The sequence below is a fragment of the Typopeltis vanoorti genome, chromosome 5 (genome assembly GCF_054136105.1).
Source record: "Typopeltis vanoorti isolate ZY-2024b chromosome 5, IOZ_Tvanoo_1.0, whole genome shotgun sequence".
NCBI lineage: Eukaryota > Metazoa > Arthropoda > Arachnida > Uropygi > Thelyphonidae > Typopeltis > Typopeltis vanoorti.
Genome location: NC_143553.1, coordinates 160,106,115 through 160,132,591, shown reverse-complemented (window position 1 = coordinate 160,132,591; position 26,477 = coordinate 160,106,115). Strand labels below are relative to the sequence as shown.

The 26,477-nt window shown below is 36.7% G+C and overlaps 1 protein-coding gene across 1 annotated transcript in view; it reads right to left on the bottom strand.

Moving 5' to 3' along the window:
- The window catches only part of LOC150107000 (uncharacterized), an 89,462-nt gene that overhangs the window by 33,690 nt on the left and 29,295 nt on the right, over positions 1 to 26,477 (bottom strand). Inside the window, exon 3 of the mRNA XM_090392878.1 lies at positions 7,354 to 7,548. Within this exon, the coding sequence (XP_090249004.1) occupies positions 7,354 to 7,548 (195 nt within the window). The remainder of the gene's footprint in view (positions 1 to 7,353; positions 7,549 to 26,477) is intronic.

The following is a 26,477-nucleotide window of genomic DNA, read 5'->3' as shown; positions in this document are numbered from 1 at the left end:
ATGGAAGCCATCACTAGCCAGGTTGGTCAAGTTAATCATGTACTATCACTATCAAACATGTTTCTGGATTGAATACCATAGTACCATGAATGTTTATGAAAGTCTTTAGGCAACAACTAACTTTCAGTTCTCAGTGTAAGGCCACCACCCTCTGCTTAGATCGGATGTAGCAAAAGCATACCATGTCTGTAGAGAAGGGGCTCTTGGATTGTCTGACCGTAGTCCACTCATGTTACTAACATAATATAAGATTTACAGTCTCTAATAGGTGGGATTCACATGAAATTCATTAAATCACATATTCACTATCACATTATACACACCTACTCATTAACTCTTTTATATCACAATCCATGAAAGACACCATAAATCAAAACAATAACAGCAAATCTGAAAAATACCCACCTCTGAAGAACAATGGCAAAATAATCATTAAAAAATGCAATGAAAAAATAACAAAAATTAAATAAAAAACATTGCCACACCTGCTTTGACATTTGTGCCCATAACAATGTGCTTACTGACATCTAAACATGGACATGCGATAACTCTGTCCACGTTTTCTTTTCTAAGGAACATCCTTCACCATATCTTTTATGATGAATTAGTGAAGCAGTACATGAAAACACAATCTATGAAGTGTTCTCAAATCCTACTTGAAATTGACTGCCCTTATCTTCTCCCTTAAAGACCAATTCCCCCCCCCTCTCTCTCTCTTTCAGTTCCTAGTGTATATATAATTCCTTATTCCTGCAAGTTAGCCTATTATGAACAAAATGGAAAACCTATCTACATGTGTTTAGAAGAACACAAAAAATATCTGCACCACAATTATGGACAGGCAGATCAGGAAAATCAAGCCTTGGACACAACCCACAGAATCAAATGAAAACACAATTATGTTTCACTATAACAAGTTTAAATGTGAAAAACTTTATTTTATCAGAATTTGCAACAGTCCATAAAACTTACTCATTTATCCTCTTCGTGCCCCACAAGGTTCAGATCTATTTCTTCCTGATACCTCTGTTGTGTGTCACTAATTCTGCTTCTCTTAAGCTTTCCCAATCAGCCATTCTTCTTTTCTGTCATTCTCAATCAAGTTAATTTAGGCTTTCTCCTTTTCCATTCCAGATATCATGTCAAGGCTATTCTTGGAATCTCTCTGCTATCCATTCTCAGTAAATATCTAAATATAACCTTAACATTGCTATTGAAGATTTACTTTAGTTTTATTGTAATATTTGGATGATTTCCACATATTATTCAGTTTTCTGAAAGCAGTATTTGCGTTTATCAATTTTTGCATTATATTTCCATCAATTTCACCTAGTATAAATGTTAGTATGGCTTGTAAGTATATACAATTATTAACTTCTATTCCATGTGACTGATTTTAATTCCCTTGTGGTATTGGTGTTAATTTTAAGAACTTTTATTTTAATCATATTTATTTTAATGCCAACCTTTTCTATGCAATGCTTCTGATTTGCTTGAATATTAATTGTATATTTATTATATCAAAACTATGTTATCGACATAATCTTCCAGCTCTGATATATGATTCCATTTATTTCCTCTTCTTACACCTGTAACTTTTCTCATAATCTAATCAACGATTATGTTAAACAGTAAACTAGACATTACACAACCCTGTCTCACACTAGTTCTTATCTCAGACCATCCTGATGTTGATTGCTGTGCAATAACTTTTACTTCTTTCATTCATTTCTTTCAGTATTCACATATATTTGTCAGAATTCTATGGCTTCTAATAATGATCCATAATGTTTCTCGATCAATACTGTCAAATACATCGGCAAAATCTATAAAATTTAGGTATAATGAGCTTCTAAATTCTATGCTTTGTTTAACGATGTTCCTCAAGGGAAAAATGTGACGTACAGCACTCTCATCTGTTCTAAAACCAACCTGCTTGTGCCTTAATATATTTTCTATTTCGCTTTTAATCCTATTTATCAATATTATACAAAAAAGTTTTGCAGGTGCTGACAGTAAACTAATTCTCTCCAATTTTCACATCTAGTGGCTTCTCTTTTCTTCGGAATTATAACTGCTTCTTTTCAGCGTCTGGATATCTTTTCGGTCTCTAGCATACTATTAATGATCAGTTGCAATTTATCAGCAACAGTTTCTTTAGTTGTTTTAAGCATTTCTATTCTACATTATTTATCATTGCCACAAGCTTTTTCACATTTCATTTTTAGATACTGTTTCCAATGTAATTTTTAAATCTGTAATTATACAAGATTCTTCCTTTATTGAATTTGTTTATTATGTCAGTTATATTGTTTTCTACATTTAATCTCATCTGATTTAATCTGATGACATCTCATCAGAGTGTCCTTTCCATCTTATAACAATGTTGTCCTCTTCAGTTAGCAGCAAACCATTTTTATCCCTTACTTGCTTATTTTCTTCAGAATGTATTTTCCAAAAGTCAATGTTGCAGCCCTTTGAGCTTCTTTGGCCAAACTGTCTATGTAATACCTTTTGAGTGCACAAGAAAGGATTGAGATGACCATGGATGTGAGGGCAACATGATGATAGAGAAGAAGGACCGAGGAGGGTGGGAATGAAAGAATCATATCCGAGAAGTGGAAAGGAGTAAGTGAGAGTTATTACGGAACCAGAAATGAGCCAGTATGCATGTTTACAATGCCAGAAGTAACTGAACTAAAGAGAATGAAATTGTATTACTGAGATGGTTCATTTGCTCAAAAACTGTTGGAATAAGTGAGACACAGTTGGATGAGGATGCCATTCTAACAGGAATAGATGTGGAGGGATATGATGCTTTTTGTGAAGATAGACAGGAAAGGAATGGAGAGGAGCTCTGAATACTGCTGGTGATAGCAGAGGAGTAATGCCCATATAAAGTGAAGATGCAAGGAACAAATAGTGGCAGTAGTGCTGAAGCAGTATGGTTTAAGATGTGAATGGGATGAAATATCTAGTTAGGTGATGCTATAGATCTGGTAATATAGAGAAAGAAAGTATAGGCAGTGAGAAGGAAATGTATATGCAAATGAGAAGAGAATGTATAACATTATGGCAATATAGACTAGAAGAAAGAAATATCATCTGGAGGTAAAGGGAATGAATTTCTTTTCTGATGGACAACTATCTTAGGCAGTACATAACATAGGATATATGAAGATCAAGGGTAGAAGGGCCTTGGATTTGAGCATCTCCTCTGAGGTTATTGTAAATGAGGTGTCAAATCTTCCTCAAGTTGTGAAAGTTACCATGAAATGATTACTTGGATAATGGCCAGCCATATGAGCACTTCTGTAAGAAAGAGATATATGTCGAACCATAAGGCTGTTGATTATGATAAGCTAAGGAGACAGATTGCAGCTAAATCATGAAATGAGAAATTAGATGGAAAGGAGATCAATGTTGCTTGGAACCTGGAGAGAACTGTCTGGATGAGGATGTCTGAATGCATTACCAAAGTCAGAAGGTCAAACAAGGTAGGTATGAAATCAATGAATGAAGAGGTGGGGCAAGCAGAAGCATTATGGAGCTAGCACGAGCAGTAAATCAGTTGCATTAGAATTACAAAGATCAAGCAAGAAAGGTGACTTGCTTGGTAAGGATGGCAACAGTGCAGCATGAGCAGAAGTTAAATAATGAGGTCAAATGAAATCCTAGGGAGTATTTTTCTGTACATGGTCAACAGACAAAAGAAGATGAAAAAATACCGATTAGTGAAAATGCAGAATGATAACCACTGAGAAGGATAGTAGAGAAGTGAAATAAGCAATTCATAAAGGTATTTCATCCTCGTGATAGTGACATCATGCAGAACTTGAGAGCAGTTAGAAGGAGAGGGAGGAGCCACTGATTGTAATGAGCAGGAGGTATATGAGAAATTGAATAAACCTGATGTCAATAAAGCTGTAGTACTTGATAGTATATCACTATGTGTCTTGAGGGACTGTTCCAGAGAGCTGGCAATAACACTCATGTTCCTCTTCAACATGTCTTAGATTGGCTAAGTTCCAAAGGAGTGGAAAAAGGGCAAAATTGTTTCACTTCATAAAGGTGGTGATAAGACTAAGGCTTTGAATTATAGGTTAGTCTGTTTGTCTAAAGGTACTATCAAGGACCAGGATTCAGAATTGGATTCACAACAGCAGCATTCTCTTTGATGAACAGCATGGATCTGCTAAAGGAAGATCATGTTTTAGCAATCTGCTTACTTATTATAACAAGGTGACAAATGCAATGGACAAGGGAGGGGGGGAGGAAATGTACACACTCTTGTCATAAATACTGTTAAAACTTCTGCACTGTTACAGAATGTGCGAGCCGGATTCCATTAGTGGTGCTGTGCACAGCCAACATTCACATACTTATCAACAGAGAGAGAGAGAGAGAGAATGTCTAGATATGCATTAGCATGCAGTGGGGAGATTATGAGAACCACGTAGCTGTAATAGCACTTCACAAGGTTGGAATGCAGCCGCCTGTTATTTTCAACATGCTAAAAATGCTCGGGATCAGTAGGATATTTGTGCATTGGATTATTAACTGTTGTAATGATACAGAAGATGTATCTGACTGCCAAAGAACAGGTTGACCATGCTGTGTTAGGACTGTGAAGGCACATCTCTGCCATAATCCTGTGAGAAAGCAGTAAGTGATGTTGCGAGAGATGAACATTTTTGTAGAGAACGATGTCACATGTACTAACTGGGGGGGGGGATGAGGGCCTATCGTCGTTCTACTGGACACTTCCTAACACCACAACTTAAGCAGCAGAATGTGATAAAATCAAAGGCACTTCTCTGGTGATACACCAACAACAGACACAGGGCTATCCTCTTCACAGATGAGAATATTTTCACCATTAAAGAGTTGTTTAGCCACCAAATTGATCAGGTATATGCTCAAGATGGGTTGCAAAGCATGTGCCATAGCACCAAGGATTCAGAGAGGTTATCTCCAAGCATCACTGATGGTTTAGTGTGTGTGTGTGTGGGGGGGGTAATGTATAAGGGTATCCAAGTTGCATTCTGTAAAAAAGGAGACAAAACCTCCACCCAAATATATCAAGACACCATGCTGCAACCTGCAGTACAGCCTATGCACAACATATTGTTTCATGGTAGAGAGTAAACCTTCTAACAGGACTCACCCTGCACACAAGGTGAGAACCACACAATAGTGGTTGGAGGCAAATGTGCCAGACCACATATCACCATCTGATTAACTGTCTGGAAGTCCCAATCTGCATCCATTGGACTTCAAATTACAGTTGAAGCTTGAGAGAATAACCTGCAAGCAACGAAACCCCAGCATCACTAGCTTGAAGGTAGATTTGGAGCAAGCAGTAGCAGTGTTTCCGTTGAATGTTGTGCATGCAGCCATTGACATGTGCCTCACAGGAATGGATGAAGGCAAAAGGGGAACATTTTAAACAATGATTTCTGCTATATGCATGTTATACATGTGGTTTGGATGTGCTGAAGGCTGTAAATGATTTAATGATAGATTAGCAGTTTATGTGCTGTTCGAGTTGTAAGATTATTTATGGTTAAACTATTATGATATTTATCGTATACACAGAGGTATGTTTAGAATTTTCCAAAGCCTATGATAGATTGTCACATGACAAGCAGGTAATTAAATTGGAACAGATGGGGGTTGAGTAACAAATTAGTGGACTGGATGAGACTGGATCTTTGATAGGTACCAGCAAGTTCTGTATGGGAGAGCAATATCCAAAAAAGGAAAGTCACTAATAGTGCACCACACAGGCCTGTTTTTGGGGTCATTGCTGTTTGTCAGTGAATGATATCGGAAAGGACTTAAATAGTAATACATAGTTGTTTGCAGATGATGTGTAGTTGGGAAGAACTATGAGAAATAGAACAGATGTTGTAGCCTCATAAATGGACTTGGATAGACTGAATAAATGAACAAATGACTGGGACTGCCAGTTTAATGCTAAAAATTGTAAGTTTTTAAACTTTTAAAACTTTTTGTGTCATTGCCATCAGCAATGGTCTGGTGGCAATGACAGACCTCAAAATTCAAGTAATATTTGAATTTTGGGGACACTTTGCTAAAATTGTGAGGGCAGGCCAATTATGGCAATGATGCAAAGGACACATGTAGATGTAAGGATGTTATGATTCTATTGTATGAGATTTGATCAGACAGCATATGATTACTATGCACAGATTTGGTTACCTGTTTTCAAAAGGATGATGAGATGTTGGAAAGGGTTCAAACGCAATTGACTAAGGTGTTTTCTAGTTCTCTGGAATACTGAGTATGAAGTCCTCTCGAGGGAATGCAACTTGCAGAATCTAGTGGATAATAAGAGGTGGTGGAGAGTCAGAGCATGATCACGACATATAAAGTTGTTAATATCAATGAGATTATCCACAGAATGGGTAGAGACAAAAGAAGAACAACAGCCCATCCCTAAAAATTGTATGAGGAGGTTGTGAGTAAGGGGTTCATGAATAGGTGGTTTGAAGGATTTCCATAAATATGAGGTGAATGTGGATACATGTAATTCATAGTATGATGAGCTGTGCATGTGTGCATGCACGAGTCAGACCTCCTGTGATGAGTCTTGACTCCATAGAGGTCTGAATATAATAATAACCTCTAATCTTTCTTGTCACTGGTAACTCCATATCCACCCACTGAATGCTGTTCTCATCAGAATGGCATCCTTAAAATCCTTGATATGGTACATAAAAAATGCAATTACAATTAATGATCTATCTTTCACCATTTCACTCAGCTCTTTTTTTTTTTTTACATAACTGTTCCTTTTCTACGGCTTGCATTTTCTACAGACATTTCCAGGTTCACTGTTCAAAAATGGTATCAATAATTATCCCCACTTTCTTCTATATCTGTTAAAACATTTAATGGCTACTCATCACATTTCCATTTTACCATCACAACAATTTTTATTCCTTTCCTCTACTGCATGTGGAGAGTGTGTGGAATGGACTGCCAGGGAATGTTTTGAGTGCATCTTCAGAGAATATTTTTAAAGAAAGACAACAGGTATTTAGGCATTGCATGACCTGGAAGGAGTTCTTCCTAAATGAGAACTTGATTCCATGGAGAAGTTGGCATAATAATAATGTATTGACTAAAGAGTACAACCCACAGGTTTTTAAATTCATTCCTAATAAGTTTTTTGTTTCTCAACTTTCCACTTATCCATACTACCAATGCAGCATAGATGAAATGTTATATGGGTGTTCTAAATTACTATTAAAAAAAAAATCTTTCAAATACATAAGAAGTAATAAACTAGCATAAACAGAGAGCAAGAAAAAAGAAAATACTCACCACAACTGGAACTTCTTGCAGCAATATGTAGAGGAGATTCACCAAATGCAGAAAGGAATTTTACTTCAGCACCATCCACAAGAGCACATTTTACAGACTCAAGATTATCTTCAGCTGCAGCAGCATGAAGAGGTGTAAAGCCAGAGGAATACAAATATTCATCGAACTCCTCCTGTGGTAATTCAAATCCATATGCTGAAAAATGATTTACAAATATTTCAGTACTTATTTACAAGTATACCAAACAGAAAGAATTCATTCATTATCATTAATTATTTCAGTGAATTCAATCAACAACAACCAGGTGCTTTCTTTCTTGCACAAATTACTTGTATACAGGACTCAACAAATATATGCTCACCTACTTAGCCATGGCAAGTAGCTGCAGACAGGACAAAATAGAATATCTTTTATTTAATAAAAAATAACTTTCTAAACAAAATGATGGTATAACATGATGGAATTTCATTCTGGCTGGGACATTGTTCGGTTAAACAAGACCTCAGTTGTTTTCATCAGGGAATCAGGATGAACAGCGAAAAATCAAGTACTAGAACAAATCCCAGAAGACATCCCAACTCAACAGAATTCAAGATTAGTACTATCAACATAAGCATCAACTGAAAAGAAATGGAACTAGCAGAAGAATTCAATAAGTACCAAATTGGCATAATAGGTGTGACTGAAACAAAGAAGACAAAAACAGATGAGATCTTTTTAAACAACAAATACAAAATGCTATATTCAGACAATAACAATCAGAGAAAAGAAGGAGTAGCTATAGTATTCCACACTAAATACAAAGATCATCTTCTTGAATAGCAGGCAATATTAATTAGCATGATGTGGACAATTATCATAATGTGGAAACTGGACAATGAGACTTATTTGTGACTATAGTCCCACAGATGGTTCTACTAAGGAAGAAGAGGAGGAATTTTTTGCAGGCACTAGATAAAGTGACTGGCACAACGAAAAAGGAAAACCTGTTCCTTGTTGGACATCTAAACAGCAGAGTAGAAAATGATTACCAGACATATAGATATGTTCTGGGAAAATTTGGAGAAAATAGCAAAGTAATAATAATGGTAAGCACCTGCTGAATTTCTGTTCAGGACATGGGCTAGTTATTACTAATACCTTTTTCCAACATAAAGATGCTCACAATGCATATGGAAAGAAGATACAAGAAATAAGAAGTCTCATTTACTATGTTATTGTTGATAGCTGTTTTCCCATCTAGTTCAGGACACAAGAGATATACAAAGGATTTGAAACTGGAAGCGATTACCATTTAGTGTAGAGTAGGATAAAATTGAATTTCATACTGAAACAGAAGAGTAAGAAAGTTTTAAAATGAATCAAAGTTGAGCAACTTTCAGACCTGAACTAGAATAAAATATGCAAATATTATTTTAAAAAAATGAAAGAGACTGAAAACAAGAACCAAACCTTGGAGTTTCAGTGGCAAACCCTGAAGCACATATTGACTGATTCAGCAAGAAGGCATGTGGTGAGAGTTGTTTGCAAGGTAGAAAAATCAGACCCCATGGTGGACTCAGGAAGTTAAAGAAGTTAAGGAAAAGAAAGCATATCGAAAGTTCCTGAGAAGTAAGTCAGCTTGTGCTCTTAGAGAATTCTGAGACAAAAGTAAGAAAGCGAAACATTGTGTAAAACTAGTTAAACAGAAGTCATGGAAAGATGTTGGTAAGAACAATGAAAATAAATATCAGGATGGTTGCAAAATTTTTTCAAGGGTATTGAAAAAAACTTAGAAATGGAGGAGAGAGTACTGTAAAAGGAATCAGAGATGATAAAGGTGACATGAAAACTGGAGGTAAAGATAATTACTATTATTATTACGTAACACCTGCAGGGAGTCCAAAGACTCATTAATGGAAGGCACATACTCTACAGCTCTCCATCTCCACTAACTGCAACTACCTTCCAGTCATCTACACCAACGATATCTGCCACTGACCACCACCACCGGTATATTCACAATCACAAACATCCAGATATCCTTGATATATGGAGTAATTACTTTCAAGTTTGTTAAATGAAACAAGCAGTGTCAGCACAGTGAAAGAAAACACTCAACAGGAATGCAGTCAGGAATATACATCCATACTTGGCCATCAAAACACTAAAATGCAAAATTGCAGCTGAAGCATATGAAAATCAAAGAGATATGCCAAATATGGAGGTATAAAAGTTTTACTGTGGCTGCATAATTCAGCAGCCATGGACAGATGGTCAAATTCCAGATGTTTGGAGTGCAACTCTATTAATACCCATCTATAAAAAATAAAATATTTAGTGTTATTTTGGATAAGGGATAATTTCTTTAATGGGAATTATTCCAGGGTAAAGATATGCACAATACATCTCTAATACACTCAGCCTCTTCTTTACCAAGACCATACTGTGTGATGAAGAGTCACATCCTTCCAGAGATGCCCCTGTTTTCACAGAACAGTGTGGATCTAGACTGTAAAGTTGAAAAATATTCCAGAGGAAGGCAATGGCAAACCACCTCTGTACCTTGCCAAGAACATGCCAAAAATGAGAAAGTATGATATGGTGCTGGACGGTAAGACCCCCAGGCCTGAAGACATTCAACAGGGGAAGAACAGAGGGCTTCCGCAAGCAGAACTAGTTTTTATGATGTGTCCAGGTCAAACCTGGAGGGAAGCATGGTCACAGATGTTGCTGGTTGGAAAAGAGAGGCTCCCTGTTTCACAAGAAACCACAGGATTGGAACTTGGAATGTTAGAAGTATGAACCAAGGTAAGCTGGAAATAATAAAGATGGAAACGGAGTGCAAGAAGCTGGATACTCTGGGAATAAGTGAACTTAGACTCGGGGGGACTATATGGTGTATTACTCGAGACATGAGACAAGTCGTAAAAATGGAGTATCTTTCTTACTCAGGAAAAAGATGGCTAGGTATGTATTAGGTTATAATCCAGTGAGTGACAGAATCATTTCTCTCAGAGTGAGTGGACATCCAATGAATATGACCATCATTCAGGTTTATGCACCCACTACAGAGGCACCAGAAGAAGACATTGAAGAATTTTATGGCAAGTTACAAGAAGTGATAGATGCAACACCAAAGTGTGATTTATGGCTACTTATCAGAGATTGGAATGCAAAAGTGGGAGAGACTGAGGAACAAGGAATAACAGGTTGTTTTGGTTGAGTTTTGTGCAGAGAATACTTTGTTTGTTGCTAATATCTGCTTTAAACAGCACAAAAGAAGATAAGATTGTACATATGGATATCAGCTGATGGACAATACAGAAATCAAATTGACTATATACTTGGACAAAGAAGATGGAGAAGTGCAATTCAGTCTGCCAAGACTTTTCCAGGTGCAGACTGTGAAACAGACCATGAGTTATTAGTGGCTACGATACATGTGAATTTATGGAAACTGAAAACGTCACAAATGTCAATCAGATATGATCTTGGAAACATACCAGCTGAATATAATATTAGTATACAGAACAAATTCAACATGCTCAATTTGTATGAAAGAGAACCAGATGAACTGTGGGAAGAGATTAAAGATATAATTAAAACAGAAACAAAGAAGAATATTCCAACAGTTTGTAAGAAGAAAAAGAAGTTTACATGGCTGTCAGAAGACGCAATCAAAACTGCTCAGGAAAGGAGGAAAATGAAGGCCACAGGAAATTTGCAGGGAAGTATGGCAAAGGAAAAATACTTTAACCAGGAATGCCAACAAATAGAAGACCAAAACAAGAAAGGAAAAACAAGAGACCTTTTCAAAAAGATCAGAGAACTAACATGGAAGTTTAGTGCCAAGGTGACAATATTGAAAATTAAACACAGAGGAAATCAAAGAAAGATTGAAAGAGTATACAGAAAGGACTCCAAAATTACTGAGAAATTTCAAGAGCAAGATTATACACAGGAGCCAGTACCACTGGAGAATGAAATGAGGTGGGCACTGCAACAGCTATCCAGTAAGAAAGCACCAGGAGGATATGGAATACCTATTGAGCTGCTCAAAGCCCTGGGAGAAGACGCAGTTAAAATTTTAACAGCTCTATGTCAGCGAATTTGGATCACAACTACATGGCCTAGGGAATGGAAAAAATCAGTTTATATACTTTTATTGAAAAAAGGCAATGCAAGAAAGAGTGCAAAAATTACAGAACTATAGCACTGATTTCTCATGCAAGTAAAGTCTTACTTAAGATCATTCAGAAAAGACTGGAACCATTCATGAAGAGAGAAATGCCAGATGAACAGGCAGGATTTCGAAAAGGCAGAGGAACAAGAGATCAAATCACCAATGTGAGATGGATAATAGAAAGAGCACAAGAATATCAAAAGAATGTCTACCTTTGTTTCCTTGACTATAGCAAGGCTTTTGACAATGTAGATCATGTGAAACTGTGGAATGTGTTAAGAACAATGGGAGTTTTTCATTATCCTTCTGAAGAATTTTTAATATGAACAAGAAGCTACTGTCCAGACAGATCTTGGAGAAACTGAGTATTTCTCTATAGGTTAATGAGGGGTGTGACAAGGATGTATTTTATATCCATACCTGTTTAACTTGTACAGCAAATGCATTTTAAGAATGGCAGGGCTGGAGGAGTCTTCAGTTGGAATTAATATTGGTGGAAGAAATATTAATAATTTGAGGTATGCAGATGATATTGCCTTGCTAATAGAATGCAAAGATGATTTGGAGGAACTTATTATGAAAGTTAAAGAAGAAAGTGCTAAATATGGTCTTAAACTTAACCTCAAAAAGACAAAAGTTATGGCAACATGTGAACTTAATGATTTTGAAGTAGATGGGGGGAAATTATTATTATTGTTATTATTATTCAGGCCTCCATGGAGTCAAAAGACTCATCGTGGGAGGTCCTTCCTAAGAAAAACAAAGTCTATCAAGACTCATTGACTGTTCTCGCTCTCGCCACTTCATGAGGCAATGCAGAAGTTAACGATTTTGTGTTCCTAGGATCCCGAATTGATAAAGATAGTTATTGTACTGAAGAAGTTAGAAGATTATTACTTGGAAAGAAAGCAATGACAAATTTAAGCAAGATCTTTAAAGATATTAGCCTCACAACAAAAATCAGAATTGTGAAAGCAATGGTATTCCCTGTGGTACTGTATGGATGTGAAAGTTGGACCCTGAGAAAGAGTGAAAGAAGGAAGATAGATGAATTTGAATTATGGATTTGGAGACGCTTACTAAGAATACACGGACTGCAAAGCAAACCAATAAATCAGTGATAGACAAAATAAAGCCAGATTGCTCCCTTGAAGCTATGATCATCAAGCAAAAATTGTCATACTTCGGACATATTATGTGAGCAAATAACAGTCTGGAGAAGATGATGATGCTGCTTACTAAAGTTGATGGAAGCAGGAGAAGAGGAAGACCAAGAATTAGATGGCTGGTTGCAGTTAAAGAAGCAAATGGAATGCACTTGGAAATTCTGAAAGATATGGCCAGGGACAGATCTGAATGGAGAATGTATGTTCATAGAATCACCAGGAGTCGAAAACGACTCGATGGAACATAACAACAACATAAAAAATAAAATAAAACAAGGATAAAATATCGAGGATACATTGTGGTTGGTCAGTGAAGTCAACGCTTGATGTTCATATAAAATTGGTGATTTTTGTCTATTTTATTGTGTTTTTGCCTTAGAAAACTAGTATTTTATATACATTAATGTAGATTTTAATGTATTTAGTATTTTATAACATATTTTTCTTAAGATATTTCAATAATAAGCATAAGTTTAAAATGGAGCCAAAAACGCACAAGAAACATAATGCTAAGAAGAGAAGTGCAGTCAAGAACAAGAAGGCTATCCCTACAAATGAGGTTATTGAAAATGAATTAACCTAACCTCCAAAACAGCAAAATTAAAGGAGATCATCAGAGAGGATGTGGGAATTACAACCAGTCGAAAGGTTGTTTGTAAAAAAAAGGATGTCATTTAGTATGGTGATTCTATAAAAAAACATGCTATTGATGAGCAAGTTATAACTTCAAGTTTTCCCAGAGCGAAAATTAAGAATATAAAGAAAGCAATTCAAAAACAGAAAAGAAAGTAAACGAGATTGCAAATGTAGTAGGTAGTAACTTAACTAGTGATAAGTTCAGTATAAGAATAGACATTAAAGGGTTGTTGGAAGAGGTGAGAATGAAGAGTGAGAAAGTGAAAATTGTCAGTATATTACCTGAATATGATAAAAATGAATTAAGAAGAAGGGCTATGATGGCAAACGATTTGATGCATAGGCTAGGCTATGTTGAAGGAATGGATGCAAGTTTTTGGATGCGTGGAGTGAGTTTGAGGGAAGATTGGATTTGTATAAGAGGGATAACCTACACCTGAATGTGTTTGGTATCAGAAGCCTTTGAAAAACTAATAACTAGTATGAGACCTAACACAGAGTCAGGAAAGCTAAATTATAAAGGGGGAAATGACGAGAATGTAAGTGTAAGAGCGCCAATATTATATAACTGTGTTAATGATGGAAATGGGCTTTATCATGGAAATGTTGACAAGGAGAGAATAATTTCAAAGCTGTGTTCGTCTGGTTTGGACCCATCAAAGATGTGCAAAGATGTCTACATGTATAAGGCACTAGAGAAGAATCTGCAAGTTGTCCAACTATGTCATGCAGACTGCAGCCAAGAGTATACAAAAGAACATGCAGGTAGATTATGTACACGAATGCTAGGAGTATCATTAACAAACAGGTAGAGTTTGTTGTCTTGGTCAATATGTTGGGACATCAGATTGTAATCATTAGTGAGCTGGCTATCAGAATCAGACATACTAATGTCTCGAGTGTAAAGGGTACAGTATTTTTAGGAAGGATAGAGAGATGGGAGGGAGCATGCTGCTAATGATATCGGATGACTTGAATTCAGTTACAGTTGAGACCTATGATCGTAGTACTACTCCTACTAACAGTATTTCATGTGGCAGTGAGTTTGAAGCCATATGGTGTGAGGTGGAATCTAACAAAATCAATTACATATGTTGTTACAACCCTGGTGGATTGGTTACTAGTAAAGAAGAAGAAGAAATGCATCATCAAATAGAAAAGATGAGTGCAAAAAGAGTAATCATGATAGGAGACTTTAATTATCCAAATACTGATTGGGTAGCAGTAGAATCTCATGAGAAGAATGAAAATGAATTTATTGAGCTGTTGCGGGACAACTTCCTCAATCAGCATGTGACAGAAAGAACTCGAGGTCAAAGAGTGTTAGATCTGATTATAGTGTCAGAGCACGTTTCACTTAAAGACGTACCTATTCTGCCTCAGGGTAGTGACAGTGATCATGCAGTACTCATTTGGGAAGTGACTAAGTTTATGAATGTTCCATTCAGAAAACGTTGCATGCTGAACTACAAAGCAGAAAATTATGACCAACTGAGGAGTATACTGAGTTCAGTAGAAAGGGATTGGTAGAATACTGACAGTGCATCGGAAGCATTTACACAATACTTAAGTGATGCAATATCAGAATGTGTCCCAAGAGTTCGAAGAATAAATAGGGTAGGAGTCAAATGGATGTGTAATCTTATTAAGCAAGAGATTCGTAAGAAAAGGATGATGTGGAAGAAATACCGTGTGCATAAGGATGATGTCTGTTATAAAAATTATAAGCAGCAGGCTAGAATAGTCACAACTGTTGTATGAAAGCAAAGTCTGAGTATGAAAAAAAAACTGCCTCTGTGTGCTAAAGACAACCCACAAAAATTCTTTTGAAATGCTGCAAAAGTAAAAGAAAGAATGAATATGAAAGAATAACTCTTCTAAATGCAGATGGCACAAGGGTAACAGATGCAGAAGAGGATGTTCAACTAATGAGTACCCTATTTTGTTAAAAGCTATCAACCTGGAGTATGCAACATTGTGCTCACTGCTACCTCTTCACTAGATGAAGAATCTCAGATATATGAGGATGAGGTATTACAGCTGTTACACAAAACGAATAAAAATTATGCAATAGGACTGATGAAACATCAACAAGTTGCTAAAAGAGTGTTCCGCTTAACTGGCTATTCCTTTGAGAAGGCTGTTTGGTATGAGTCCCAGAACAGGGAAGATTCCGCAGGAATGGAAAGCACTTTGTTCCATTGCACAAAGATGGTGCAAACGCCGCTGTATCCAACGATTGAGCAATTAGTATCTCAGGAGTGATGGTGAAGATTTTGGAAAAACTGGTTAGGGCTTGCATTCAGAAATGGGTTGACAGTGAATCTCTACTTTGCAATGAGCAACATGGATTTACTAAGGGAAGGTCATGTTTTAGCAACCTGCTCACATTCTATAACAATGTTATCACTGAACCAGACATGGGGAATGGATACACCATGATACATTTGGATTTTGCTAAGAATTTTGACAGAATACAGCATGGTAGAGTGTTGCATAAATTGGAGAATATGGGTTTGGATCATAAAATATTAGCATGGATAAGAGGATGGCTGACTGACAGATATCAAAAAGTGGTATATGGCAAGATTTAAGGTAACCAGTGGTTGGTTCACTGTTATTCAATCTATACATTAATGATATTGGGAAGGATTTGACAAGTGACATACAGCTATTTGCTGATGATGCAAAGATAGGTAGGGTAATCAGGAATGCTGCTGATATGCAGTACTTGCAGAATGATTTGAATAGGCTGGAATTGTGTGCATGGGAAAATGGATCATTTTATATTGTGGTTTAAGCCAATAAGAATACAATTTGGTTGGCTAAATCCCAAATTGCCATTTAAACAGATAGGAGAGAAAAGATTAGTGAAATAAGTATTCTCTGGCAGGAAAAAGACCCAGAAGAAGAACCAAGATATAGGTGGACTGATAGTAAAAAAGTGCCTTAGAATAGTGATTCTTAACTGGTGGGCCGTGGTCCCCTAGGGGCACTGCAGAAAATTTATAGAACATTTCTAGTTTTTAAAATTTTGAAATCTCTTAAAATAATTATTTTTTGCTCTTTATTTTATTTTGTTTCAAAGTGGTATCGTTTTGTATTAGTAATCTGAATTATGCAGTAGTTTCTTTTGTAGTGGAGCCACAAGTTGACTTTTCGCTGCTGGCAACACTGCAAGTCATGACATCTGCCTACTGGACGTGTGATAGAAGTGATTCTCTGAAGTTTTAAACAATACAATACGAATGCATAGAACTTAACGTTGTTAAGTGCTACTTGAGTGCAATTACTTTTCGAAACTTTCAGTACTATAATACTGATTTGTTATTTCTTAAAATTTACTTCCTTATAATATGAGCAAAGAAAGAACATTATTTGATTTCCTAAATATAAATAAAGTTTTTACATAATATTTAACTAAAGTTGATTTCTGTTTTCTGATTTTTTTGTCATTACAATCAGAAAGTAAAACCACTATTTAAAAAAAATCAATTATTATTATTACGTTACTGCAAACTAGGGGGCCACAAAAATATTTCAGGATACTTAGGGGGCTGCGACTACTAAAACGTTAAGAACCACTGCCTTAGAAAACAGAAATATATGATCTGATAATGTTGGAGTCTCGACAGGTAACAGATTGATTTCGAGAATAATTATAGTAAGCAAACAATGAAGTAAGTAAGTTTTCATGTTGCACTATCATATCCTGACACCCCTTGAGGTACATGCCAGGAATCTGATGGAAAATGAATGTCAGTAAATGTAAAGGCATTCACTTCGGCATGATTAGATATCCAATGTTATATTATATTGGTGGAATTATGCTAGAAGAAACTGATGAGGTCAGGGATCTTGGAGTGTTAGTAGATAGGAAGTTGAAGTTTAGGGGCCATGTAGAAAAGATTGCAAATACAACTCAAAAGATAATTGCAATGCTGGTATGTAAAGATAAGGATGTTATTACAAGGCCTTGATAAGACCTCACTTGGACTATTGCATGTGGGTCTGGTCTCCTGGTTTTCCATTTTTTTCTGAAAGTGGAGAGAGTACAAAGGAGAGTGTTGAAAATGATATCAGGATTGTGAAATACTGATTATGAAGACAGATTAAGAATTTGTAGATGGCAAACACTAGAATACAAGAGAAAGAGGGGTGATATGATTGAGACTTACAAACTTCTGAAATGGTTCTACAGGATTTCAACTGATGCAATTTTTCAATTTCAAGAAAATAACGCAAAATGATGAACAAAATCTTAGAAGTAGAGCAAGACAGTTTCTTCTTGGTCTCTTCAAACAGCTTAAACAAAGGTTACCTGAAAACTTGAATATTTTAAGAATGATGTCTTCTTTTTCTGTTGACAGTACCCTAAAATATATAAAAGAACCTGTTACTCCCATCTTAGAAATAATGCTGAAAACAGAAAAAGATGTTGCTGCTGCTGAATACCAGTACAATACTATCCACTTAAATAAATAGACAAATATAGAAAACACTGAGCTATTCTGGACTGAAGTACAAGAATACAAAGATGCATCTGGAATGAATCAATTTAAAGAAATTGCTCAGTGTGCAATAAATTTATTAATACTGCCAAATTCTAATGCGGAAATTGAACAAATTTTTAGTTCTATTAATGTAGTTAAAACTAAATTAAGAAACAAGATGGAATTGCCAATGCTGACAGCTATTTTGCAAGTCATGGCCTCAGGAGTAACAACAAGTGCTGTACAGACTATCATTTATCAGCATCTACACTGAGTAATATTGCAATGATGGCCACATATAATAAAGCTGAAAATCCAAGTGAAAATGTGGGTGAATTAAGCACAGAAGACCACATGGAAGATGTATTTAGCCACTTATATGCAAGTATCACTTCAACTTGAATAAAGTAAGTAACTTAAAAGTATCAACTACTACTTTTAAAATTTTAGCTTCAAATTTTTATTTTTAACTCCTTTTTTAGCTCTTTTTTTTTAAGATTTAGCTGTTTTCAGTAATTTTCATTTGGCAACACTATAATTAAAGCACAATATTTAGTGAAGATTGATTGCAAATTAAATATGGAAATAGACAACAGAACTAGCAGAGCTAGTATGGTAGGAAGTTAATTGATTAAATTTATATGGAATAAGAGAAAAATTAGTCAAAACACCAAATTAGATATATACAAGAGAGTGTTCCAACTACTTTTAACTTGGGGATCTGAGATGTGGGTTAGAAAAAAAACTTGATCAAAACTGGAGAATGCAGAGATATGAGTTATGAGAAAGATTAGAGGAGGGGGGGATGAACAGATGTCATCAGTGTTGGTATCATATTAAAAATGAGGATATTAGGAAAGAACTTGACATTGATAGTATTTGTGAAAGTGTTAACAAAGTAAATCTCAGGTACAGTCAATTAAAAAAATTGGAGAGTAAAGATTAGCAAAACAAGTGTTCTTTGCCAAGTTGGTAGGAAAAACACCCAGAGAAAGACCAAGATGTAGGTGGATTGATATACAGTAAAAGCGCCTTAAAAGGCAGAAATATCATCATCATCAAATTCCTGATATGTATCCGCAAGTGGTATACAGGATATGATAGTACTACATAAAAAAACTTACATCATTACTAACTTCCTAACCACAATTTTCCTCCAAATCAATCTGTTACCTACCAAGACTCCAACAATATCAGACCTTATATTTCTGTCTTCAAAGGCAGTATTTATTGTATCAATCCATTTACATCTTGGTCTTCTTCTGGGTCTTTTTCCTGCCAAATGGCAGAGAACACTTGCTTTTATTATTATTATTATTATTCATGACCAAGGAGTCCGAGGACTCATCGCGGGAGGACACCTACTATTATACAACTGTCTCAACCTAGTACTACACCGAACCTCTACTACCAATCATCTCCATCAACGTCATCTACCGCCCATCTCCACCACCACCACCACAACTAGTATTTTTTTGTCTGTAAATTGCGTGTATTCTGAAGGGACGATCTGTCTGTATGCGAGATGAAATTTGCTAATCTTTCCTCTCCAATTCTGTTTAAGTGCCTATACCACCTGATATTAGCTCTGCTAACACATTCCCGAATGTTAACAATGTTCATGCCCCTGATGTTTCTCGGGAGTCTCATATCTGTGGTCTCTAGTCTTTGGTCAAGTGTTTTATTTCTAACACAACTCTCAGATTCATAAGTTAAAATTGGTTTGAACACTGTCTTGTACACAGCTAATTTAGTGTTTGACTAATTTCTCTCTTATTCCATATATTTTTATTCAGTTGACTTCCTACCATACCAGCTTTGTTAATTCTTGTTGCCTATTTCCATATTTAATTTACCATCTTCACTAAAAATTGTGCCTAGGTAGCTGAAATATTTTAGTTCTATAGGTTCTCCATTCACAATGCAGTTGTTATTTTCAATGCTTCTGCCTATTTTCATTGTCTTGTTATTGCTGACCTTTATACAAATCTATTACAACAGTTATTCAATTTAGTCAGGGAATCTTGCAGACTTGTACTGGATTGATTTAGAAGTATAACATCATCTGCATAAAGTTGGGATTAACATTTCCAATTTTGATATTAGGTTTAATACCACTTTCCTTCATAATGTGAATCCATATAGGTAATGAATAAGAGGGGATAATGTACATCCTTGTCTTACACCAGATTTAACATCAATCTATCTTCCTGTACTTCTTTCAATTCTAACTGCTGACTTACAACTCAAATAAAGATTAAGTATTGCTTGATATGATGCCCCATTGACACCATATAACTGAGCATTTTGAATAGCTTTTCTCTTGGCACCTTGTCATATGTCTTTTGCAGATCTACAAAATTCAAATACAGATCTTTGTTATATTCCTATAATTTCTCAACTATTTGTCGTAAAGTGAAAAATCTGATCCTGACAGCCTCTATTTGGCATGAATCCAGCTTGTTCTTCACCAAGCTTCCCTTCCACAATTCTACTCAACTGTTTCTCAAGTATACTTGTATAAATCTTACCAGGAACGTAGTAGGGAAATACCTCTGTAATTCCCATATTCCATTTTATTTCCCTTTTTATATATGGTTACTGCCAGCAAAGGTTGGTCGACTGGTAGTCTCCGCTACTAATGGCTCACACAAAAAGTTAAGCAAGTCTGAGAGCTGTTTTTAGTTGGAAGAGATCATTCGATGCTGTTGGCACTCTGCTGAGGAATGGCCATTCTCACAGGGTTAACTTCGGCCTGTAAACTGACCTATGTCAGACCTCTGTACCCTTGAGGGCACGTGGGGATATGACAATATATGGTTACTATGAGAGCTCTAATCTAATCATCTGGAATTCATCCTTCAGGCTTTCTGTAGTCACTGTAAGACTTATACCTCCCATACTTGAGCATTCTGGTCAAATATCATCTACTCTGGCTACTTTTCCACATTTCAGGCTTTTGATGGCTTTTTCTACTTCAAGTATCAATATGTATTGATGACTGCATGCCTGTTGAGTGTTTTTTTATCAATGTGCTGTCACTGATTGTTTCATTTAGCAATTTTTCAAAGTAATTATTTCATACATAAAGGATATCTTTGTTCTCCAGTTTTCATGTCACCTCTATCATCTCTAATTCCTTTTTGTTTCCTTCATTTCTGAGCTTTTTCAACAGCCTCCAGAATATCTTGCCACCTTCCTGATATTTATTTTCTATATTCTTACCAATGTCTCCTCATGACTTTTGTTTAGCTAGTTTTACACAGTGTTTAGCTTTCTTACATTTGTCTCTGTATTCTCTAAGAGCACAAGCTGACTTATTTTCCAGGAACTTTTGATATGATTTCTTCTTTTCCTTCACACTGCCTGTTTAATTTACTCTGTCCACTATGAAGTTCTGATTTTTCTATCCTTGCAGAGAATCTCACCACATGCCTCTCTGGCTGAATCAATCAATGTTTTCTTCAGGGATTGCCAAAGAATCTCCAAGGTTTGGTTCTTGTTCTCAAACTCTTTCATTTTTTCTTAATAATTTTGTACAGTATTTTAGTCTATAGTTCACATCTGAGAGCAGCTCAACTTTTATTCATTTTAAAACTTTCTTAATGTTTTTTCTTTTCAATATGAAATTCAATTTTATCCTGCTCAAGTCTAATCCTCTGTACTCTTGTCCTGCACCAGTGAGAAAACATCACTATCAACAATAACATAGCCAATGAGACTTTTCTTATTCCTTGCATCTTCTCTCCATGTAAATTTGTACACATTTTTATGGTGGAATACTGTGTTAGTAATAACCAGTCCAAGAGGGCGCTCGTGAGTCAAGCGCAGTGACATGTATAAGAAGAGCTCCTGATTGGAATAAGTTTTCTATGAATAATTAAATATATATGCGTAATTGTTTGAGTAAGAGAGGCTGTAAACGTTGTGTGGTATCAGTTTGATTAGTGTGGGGGATTTTTTTTTTGCCAAAACTTAATTACGAAATCATTATTATTAGACTCAGTAACCTGCAAAAAATGGCAGTGGCATTGTCATTCCATGACTTGAATTTAGATTTCGTTTAGTTAAGTGTGAGGTCTGTTATATGTATTCTTTCGATTACATACATGATTTGTGGATATTTGGTGAGGATGGAAGGAGGGTGTGTGTGCGAAGTGTGACCTGAACGAGGAATTGATTAATGCAAATATGAAATTGATGACAGAAAGCGTTAGTAGCGAAATTGTCACGGGGAAAATGAGTGCACATTTGAAAGAGAGCGAAAAAATGTTAAAAAATCAGTAAAAATGGATCTTAAAAGGGACGAAAGTAAGGTGAGAGTGGCGGAAGGAAACGAAATTGAGAGAACAAATAAAACTAGAAATGGCGTGACGCAGAAATTGAAACTAAAAAAAATTGAAAGAATGGATGATAGCGAAAGTTCGACACATGTTGGACTGAAAGTACAGAAACAAAGAAAGATGAATGAGTGTGAAAGTGGGAAGAATGATAGCAAAAGTTGGACGCATGTTGGACTGAAAGTACGGAAACAAAGAAGGATGAATGAGAGTGAAAGTGAGAAGAGGGGGGTCGAGAGTTAGAAAGATTGAATGATATAGAGAATGTGTCGCGAGATTCGGAAGTTGAAATGGATTGGATGAAGCAAGAAATGAAATTAAGAAAAATCAGGTAAAAACTATTAAAATAAATAATGATGGCATGAAAGAGTTAACGAAAGACGAGCGAGTGGCATTGTATGGCGACTCCATTATTAAAGGTGTGCTGGAGGATAAAATGCACAAGATATGTTTTCCAGGTGCTAAAATGAGTAGAGTGATTGAGGCATTGGATATGAGGCAGGACCGAGCAAAAGAGTTAATAGTATTAATAGGTATGAATGATTTGAGAGAGGACAAAGAGTGTGTTAGAATGGATATCAGAAGGCTGCTCAGAAGGATAAAAGAGAATAGTGCGACAGGAAGGGTAGTTAGCATGTTGCCTAGGTATGACTGTGGTGAAATGAGGCAGAGAGCAAGGATTATGAATGATATGCTGGCTGAAATGTGTCAGGAGACGGGAGTACAGTTTGTTAATGTGTGGAATGAGTTTGAGGGATGAAGTGAGCTGTAAGGGAGTGATGGACTGCATTTGAGTGGTTATGGTGTGAGTCGCTTGGAGAGACTGCTGCTGGAAGGTAGAGAAGTGAAGAAGTGAATAGAGAGAATGAATCAGATTGAGTGGGAAGTGATGTGGAAGAGTGGGAGAGTAAGACAGGAGAGACTGAAGAGGTGGTTATGAATGGGGAAGTGAGTGGTATGAGTATAGAAAATCAGAGAATGGGTGTGCAAGAGGAGCAGGGTGGACAGAGCTCAGGGTGGACAAGGGTACACAGCATGAGAAAGGTGGATGCTCCAAGAGGAGGTGAGCATGTGTAGGCAGGAAAGAAATGGGATGATCAGGGATCAAGAGGAAACAGTTGGAACTGAAAAGGGTTTTAAAATTAAGAAGCAGAAAGGGAAATGGCCCCATTCAAGCATGGAGAGATCACATCCAGTGAATGGTATCAGTGGAACTAGCTGTAGATCGAGAAATCAGCTGTTGTGTTTGTATACAAATGCTAGAAGTATAAGAAACAAGGCAGATGAAATGGTTGCACTAATTGCATCTGTTCACCCAAAGATTGTTGGAATACGTGAGACATGGTTGGAAAAGGATGACATCCTAACAGGAATAGAGATGGAAGGGTATGATGTGTTTCGTGAGGACAGAAGGGGTAAAAAGGGAGGGGGAGTGCTATTGATGATAGAGAAAGAGTTATGTCCATATAAAGTAGAGATGCAAGAGGAAAATAGTGCCAGTAGTTTTGAGGCAGTATGGTGTGAGAGAGAGGTGAATGAAATCAAATACTTGGTGGGATGTTGTTATAGACCAGGTAATGTGGATAGTAGTGATAATGAAATGTACAATCAAATTAGCCAAGTAAATAAGAAAAGGGTGATCATTACGGGTGATTTTAATTATGACAATATAGACTGGAATGATGAGATAGCAACTGGAAGTAAAGAAAATGAGTTTCTTGAGTTTTTGAGGGATAACTACCTCAGAATGTTACAGAGGGCACACGAGGATTGAGGGTCTTGGATTTGGTCATCTCATCAGAGGATGTAATTATAAATGAGGTGTCAAATCATCCACCAATTGGTGAGAGTGACCAGGAGGTGATTACCTGGGTGGTTGCCAGCAGTGCAAGGACCTCTGTGAGAAAAGTGTATATGTGGAACTACAGGGGGGGGGGTGAATATGAAAAGTTCAGCAGACAGCTTGTGGGTGTAGCGTGGAATGAGGAGTTAGCTGGAAAAGAGACCAATGCAGCTTGGGGGATTTTCAAAAACTGTTTAGTAGATGCAATGTCTAAATGTATTCCAAGGGTGAGAAGGTTAAATAAGGTGGGTGTGAGATGGATGAATAAAGAGATTAAGCATGCGATACAGAGAAAAAGGGCATTGTGGAGGCATCATAAGAGAAGTGGAAATAACCAATTCCATGAGGTCTACAAAGCCCAAGCAAGGAGGGCGACTTGGTTGGTGAGGGTAGCTAAAGAGAGGTATGAACAGCAGTTGGCTAATGAAGCCAAAAAGAATCCTAAGGAGTCTTTCAATATACAGCCAGCAAAAGAAAGAATAATTATGGAAAGATGACACTGATTGGAGAAAATGGCATAAAGACAGCTGATGCAGAATGTGTGGTGGAGATACTTAATGAACAGTTCATAAAGATCTTTCAATCTTGTGAATGTGACTTCATGGAGGGATTGAGAGCAGTTGATGATGGGGAGGAGAGACTGACTGCAGGTGAGCAAGAGGTATATGGGGAGTTGAGTAAACTAGATGTTAATAAGGCTGTGGGACTTGATAATCTATCACCACATATTCTGAAAGAATGTGCCAGGGAGTTGACACCTGCCTTGACATATTTTTTTAATATGAGTCTTGCACTCGGTCAAGTTCCTAAGGAGTGGAAGGAGGGCAAGATTGTGCCACTTCATAAAGCAGGTGATCGAACTCAAGCATCAAACTATAGGCCTATCTGCGTGTCAGGGGTTGTGGTTTAAGTTGTTGGAGAAGCTTGTGAGAACTAGGATCCAGAGTTGGGTTGATAACAATGGTATTATCTTTGATGGACAGCATGAATTTGCTAAAGGGAGGTCATGTTTTAGTAATCTACTTACTTATTACAATAAAGTGACTGCTACCTTGGACAGAGGAAAAGGATACACAGTAATATACTTGGATTTCGCAAAAGCTTTTGTTAGAGTACCTCATGATAGGTTGACAGTCAAAATAGAGCAGATGGGGTTGGATGTTAGATTGGTGCATTGGATTGGAGACTGGCTATCTGATAGGTATCAACAAGTTGTGCATGGGGAGCGATATCCAGGAAAAGGAAAGTCACTAGTGGAGTGCCTCAGGGGATCTGTTTTAGGTCCATTACTGTTTAACTTTATATTAATGATATAGGTGAAGATTTGGATGGAGATATTCAGTTGTTTGCAGATGATGCAAAGTTGAGAAGAACCATGAAGTGTAGTGAAGATGTTGTGGCCTTACAGGAAGACTTGAATAGATTGAGTGATTGGGCATGGAAATGGGGATGTGAATTCAATGTTGCAAAATATAAGGTTTTAAAATTTGGAAAACAAAGATGGGATGCAGAATTTATGCTTGGTGAGAATATATTGTTGGAAGTAGAGGAAATAAGAGATCTGGGGGTGATAGTGGATAAGGATCTAAAATTTAGAGGACACATCGCCAAAATTGTGAAGACAACACAAAGGCTTCTGGGAATGATGTGGAGGACACTGATGTGTAGAAGTAGGAGATTCTTGTTCCCGTGTATAAGGCCACACATGGATTTTGATTAGGATTTTGATTAGGCCACACATGGACTATTGTGCCGAGATTTGGTCACCGGGTTTTCAGAAGGATGAAGAGATGTTGGAAAGGGTCCAAAGGAGACTGACTAAGGTAGTTTCTGACCTCTAGAATGTCCAGTATGAGGAAAGATTGAGAAGATGTAATTTTTGCAGAGTCTGGTAGAAAGGAGGAAGGGGAGAGATATGATAGAGACCTACAAGTTGGTAAGGGGTTGTTATAGAATCAATGCTGGAGAAGTTTTACAGAGAATAGTGAGAGATCAGGGGAGAACCAGAGGTCATCCCTGGAAACTGTATAAAGAAAGAGGGTGTGAGTAGGGGAATGAGAGGCAGGTTTTTTTCGTGCAGAGTTGTGAATGATTGGAATGCCTTGCCTGAGAATGTGGTGTCTGCAAAGAGTTTGAACGTGTTTAAGACATGGTATGATGAGCTGTGTGTGTGATAAAATGACCTCCCAGAAGAGTCTTTGACTCCATGAGGTCTTGGAGTGGTAATAATAATAATAATGTCCTGAGCAGAAATCAACAGGTATTTGCCATTATTTTTAGCTTTGCTCTTTTCTCCAAATTTTCCCAAAGTATTTTTGTATGTCTGACAATGATTTCTTACTCTGCTATTTAAATCCCCAACAAGGACCAACTTTTCCTTTTTCTTTGTGTAAGTTGCTTTCTCTAAAGCCTCAAAATAATCCTCCACTTCTACCATAGAGAACCTTCTGTTAGGCACAAATAAGTCTCATTGCCCAGTTC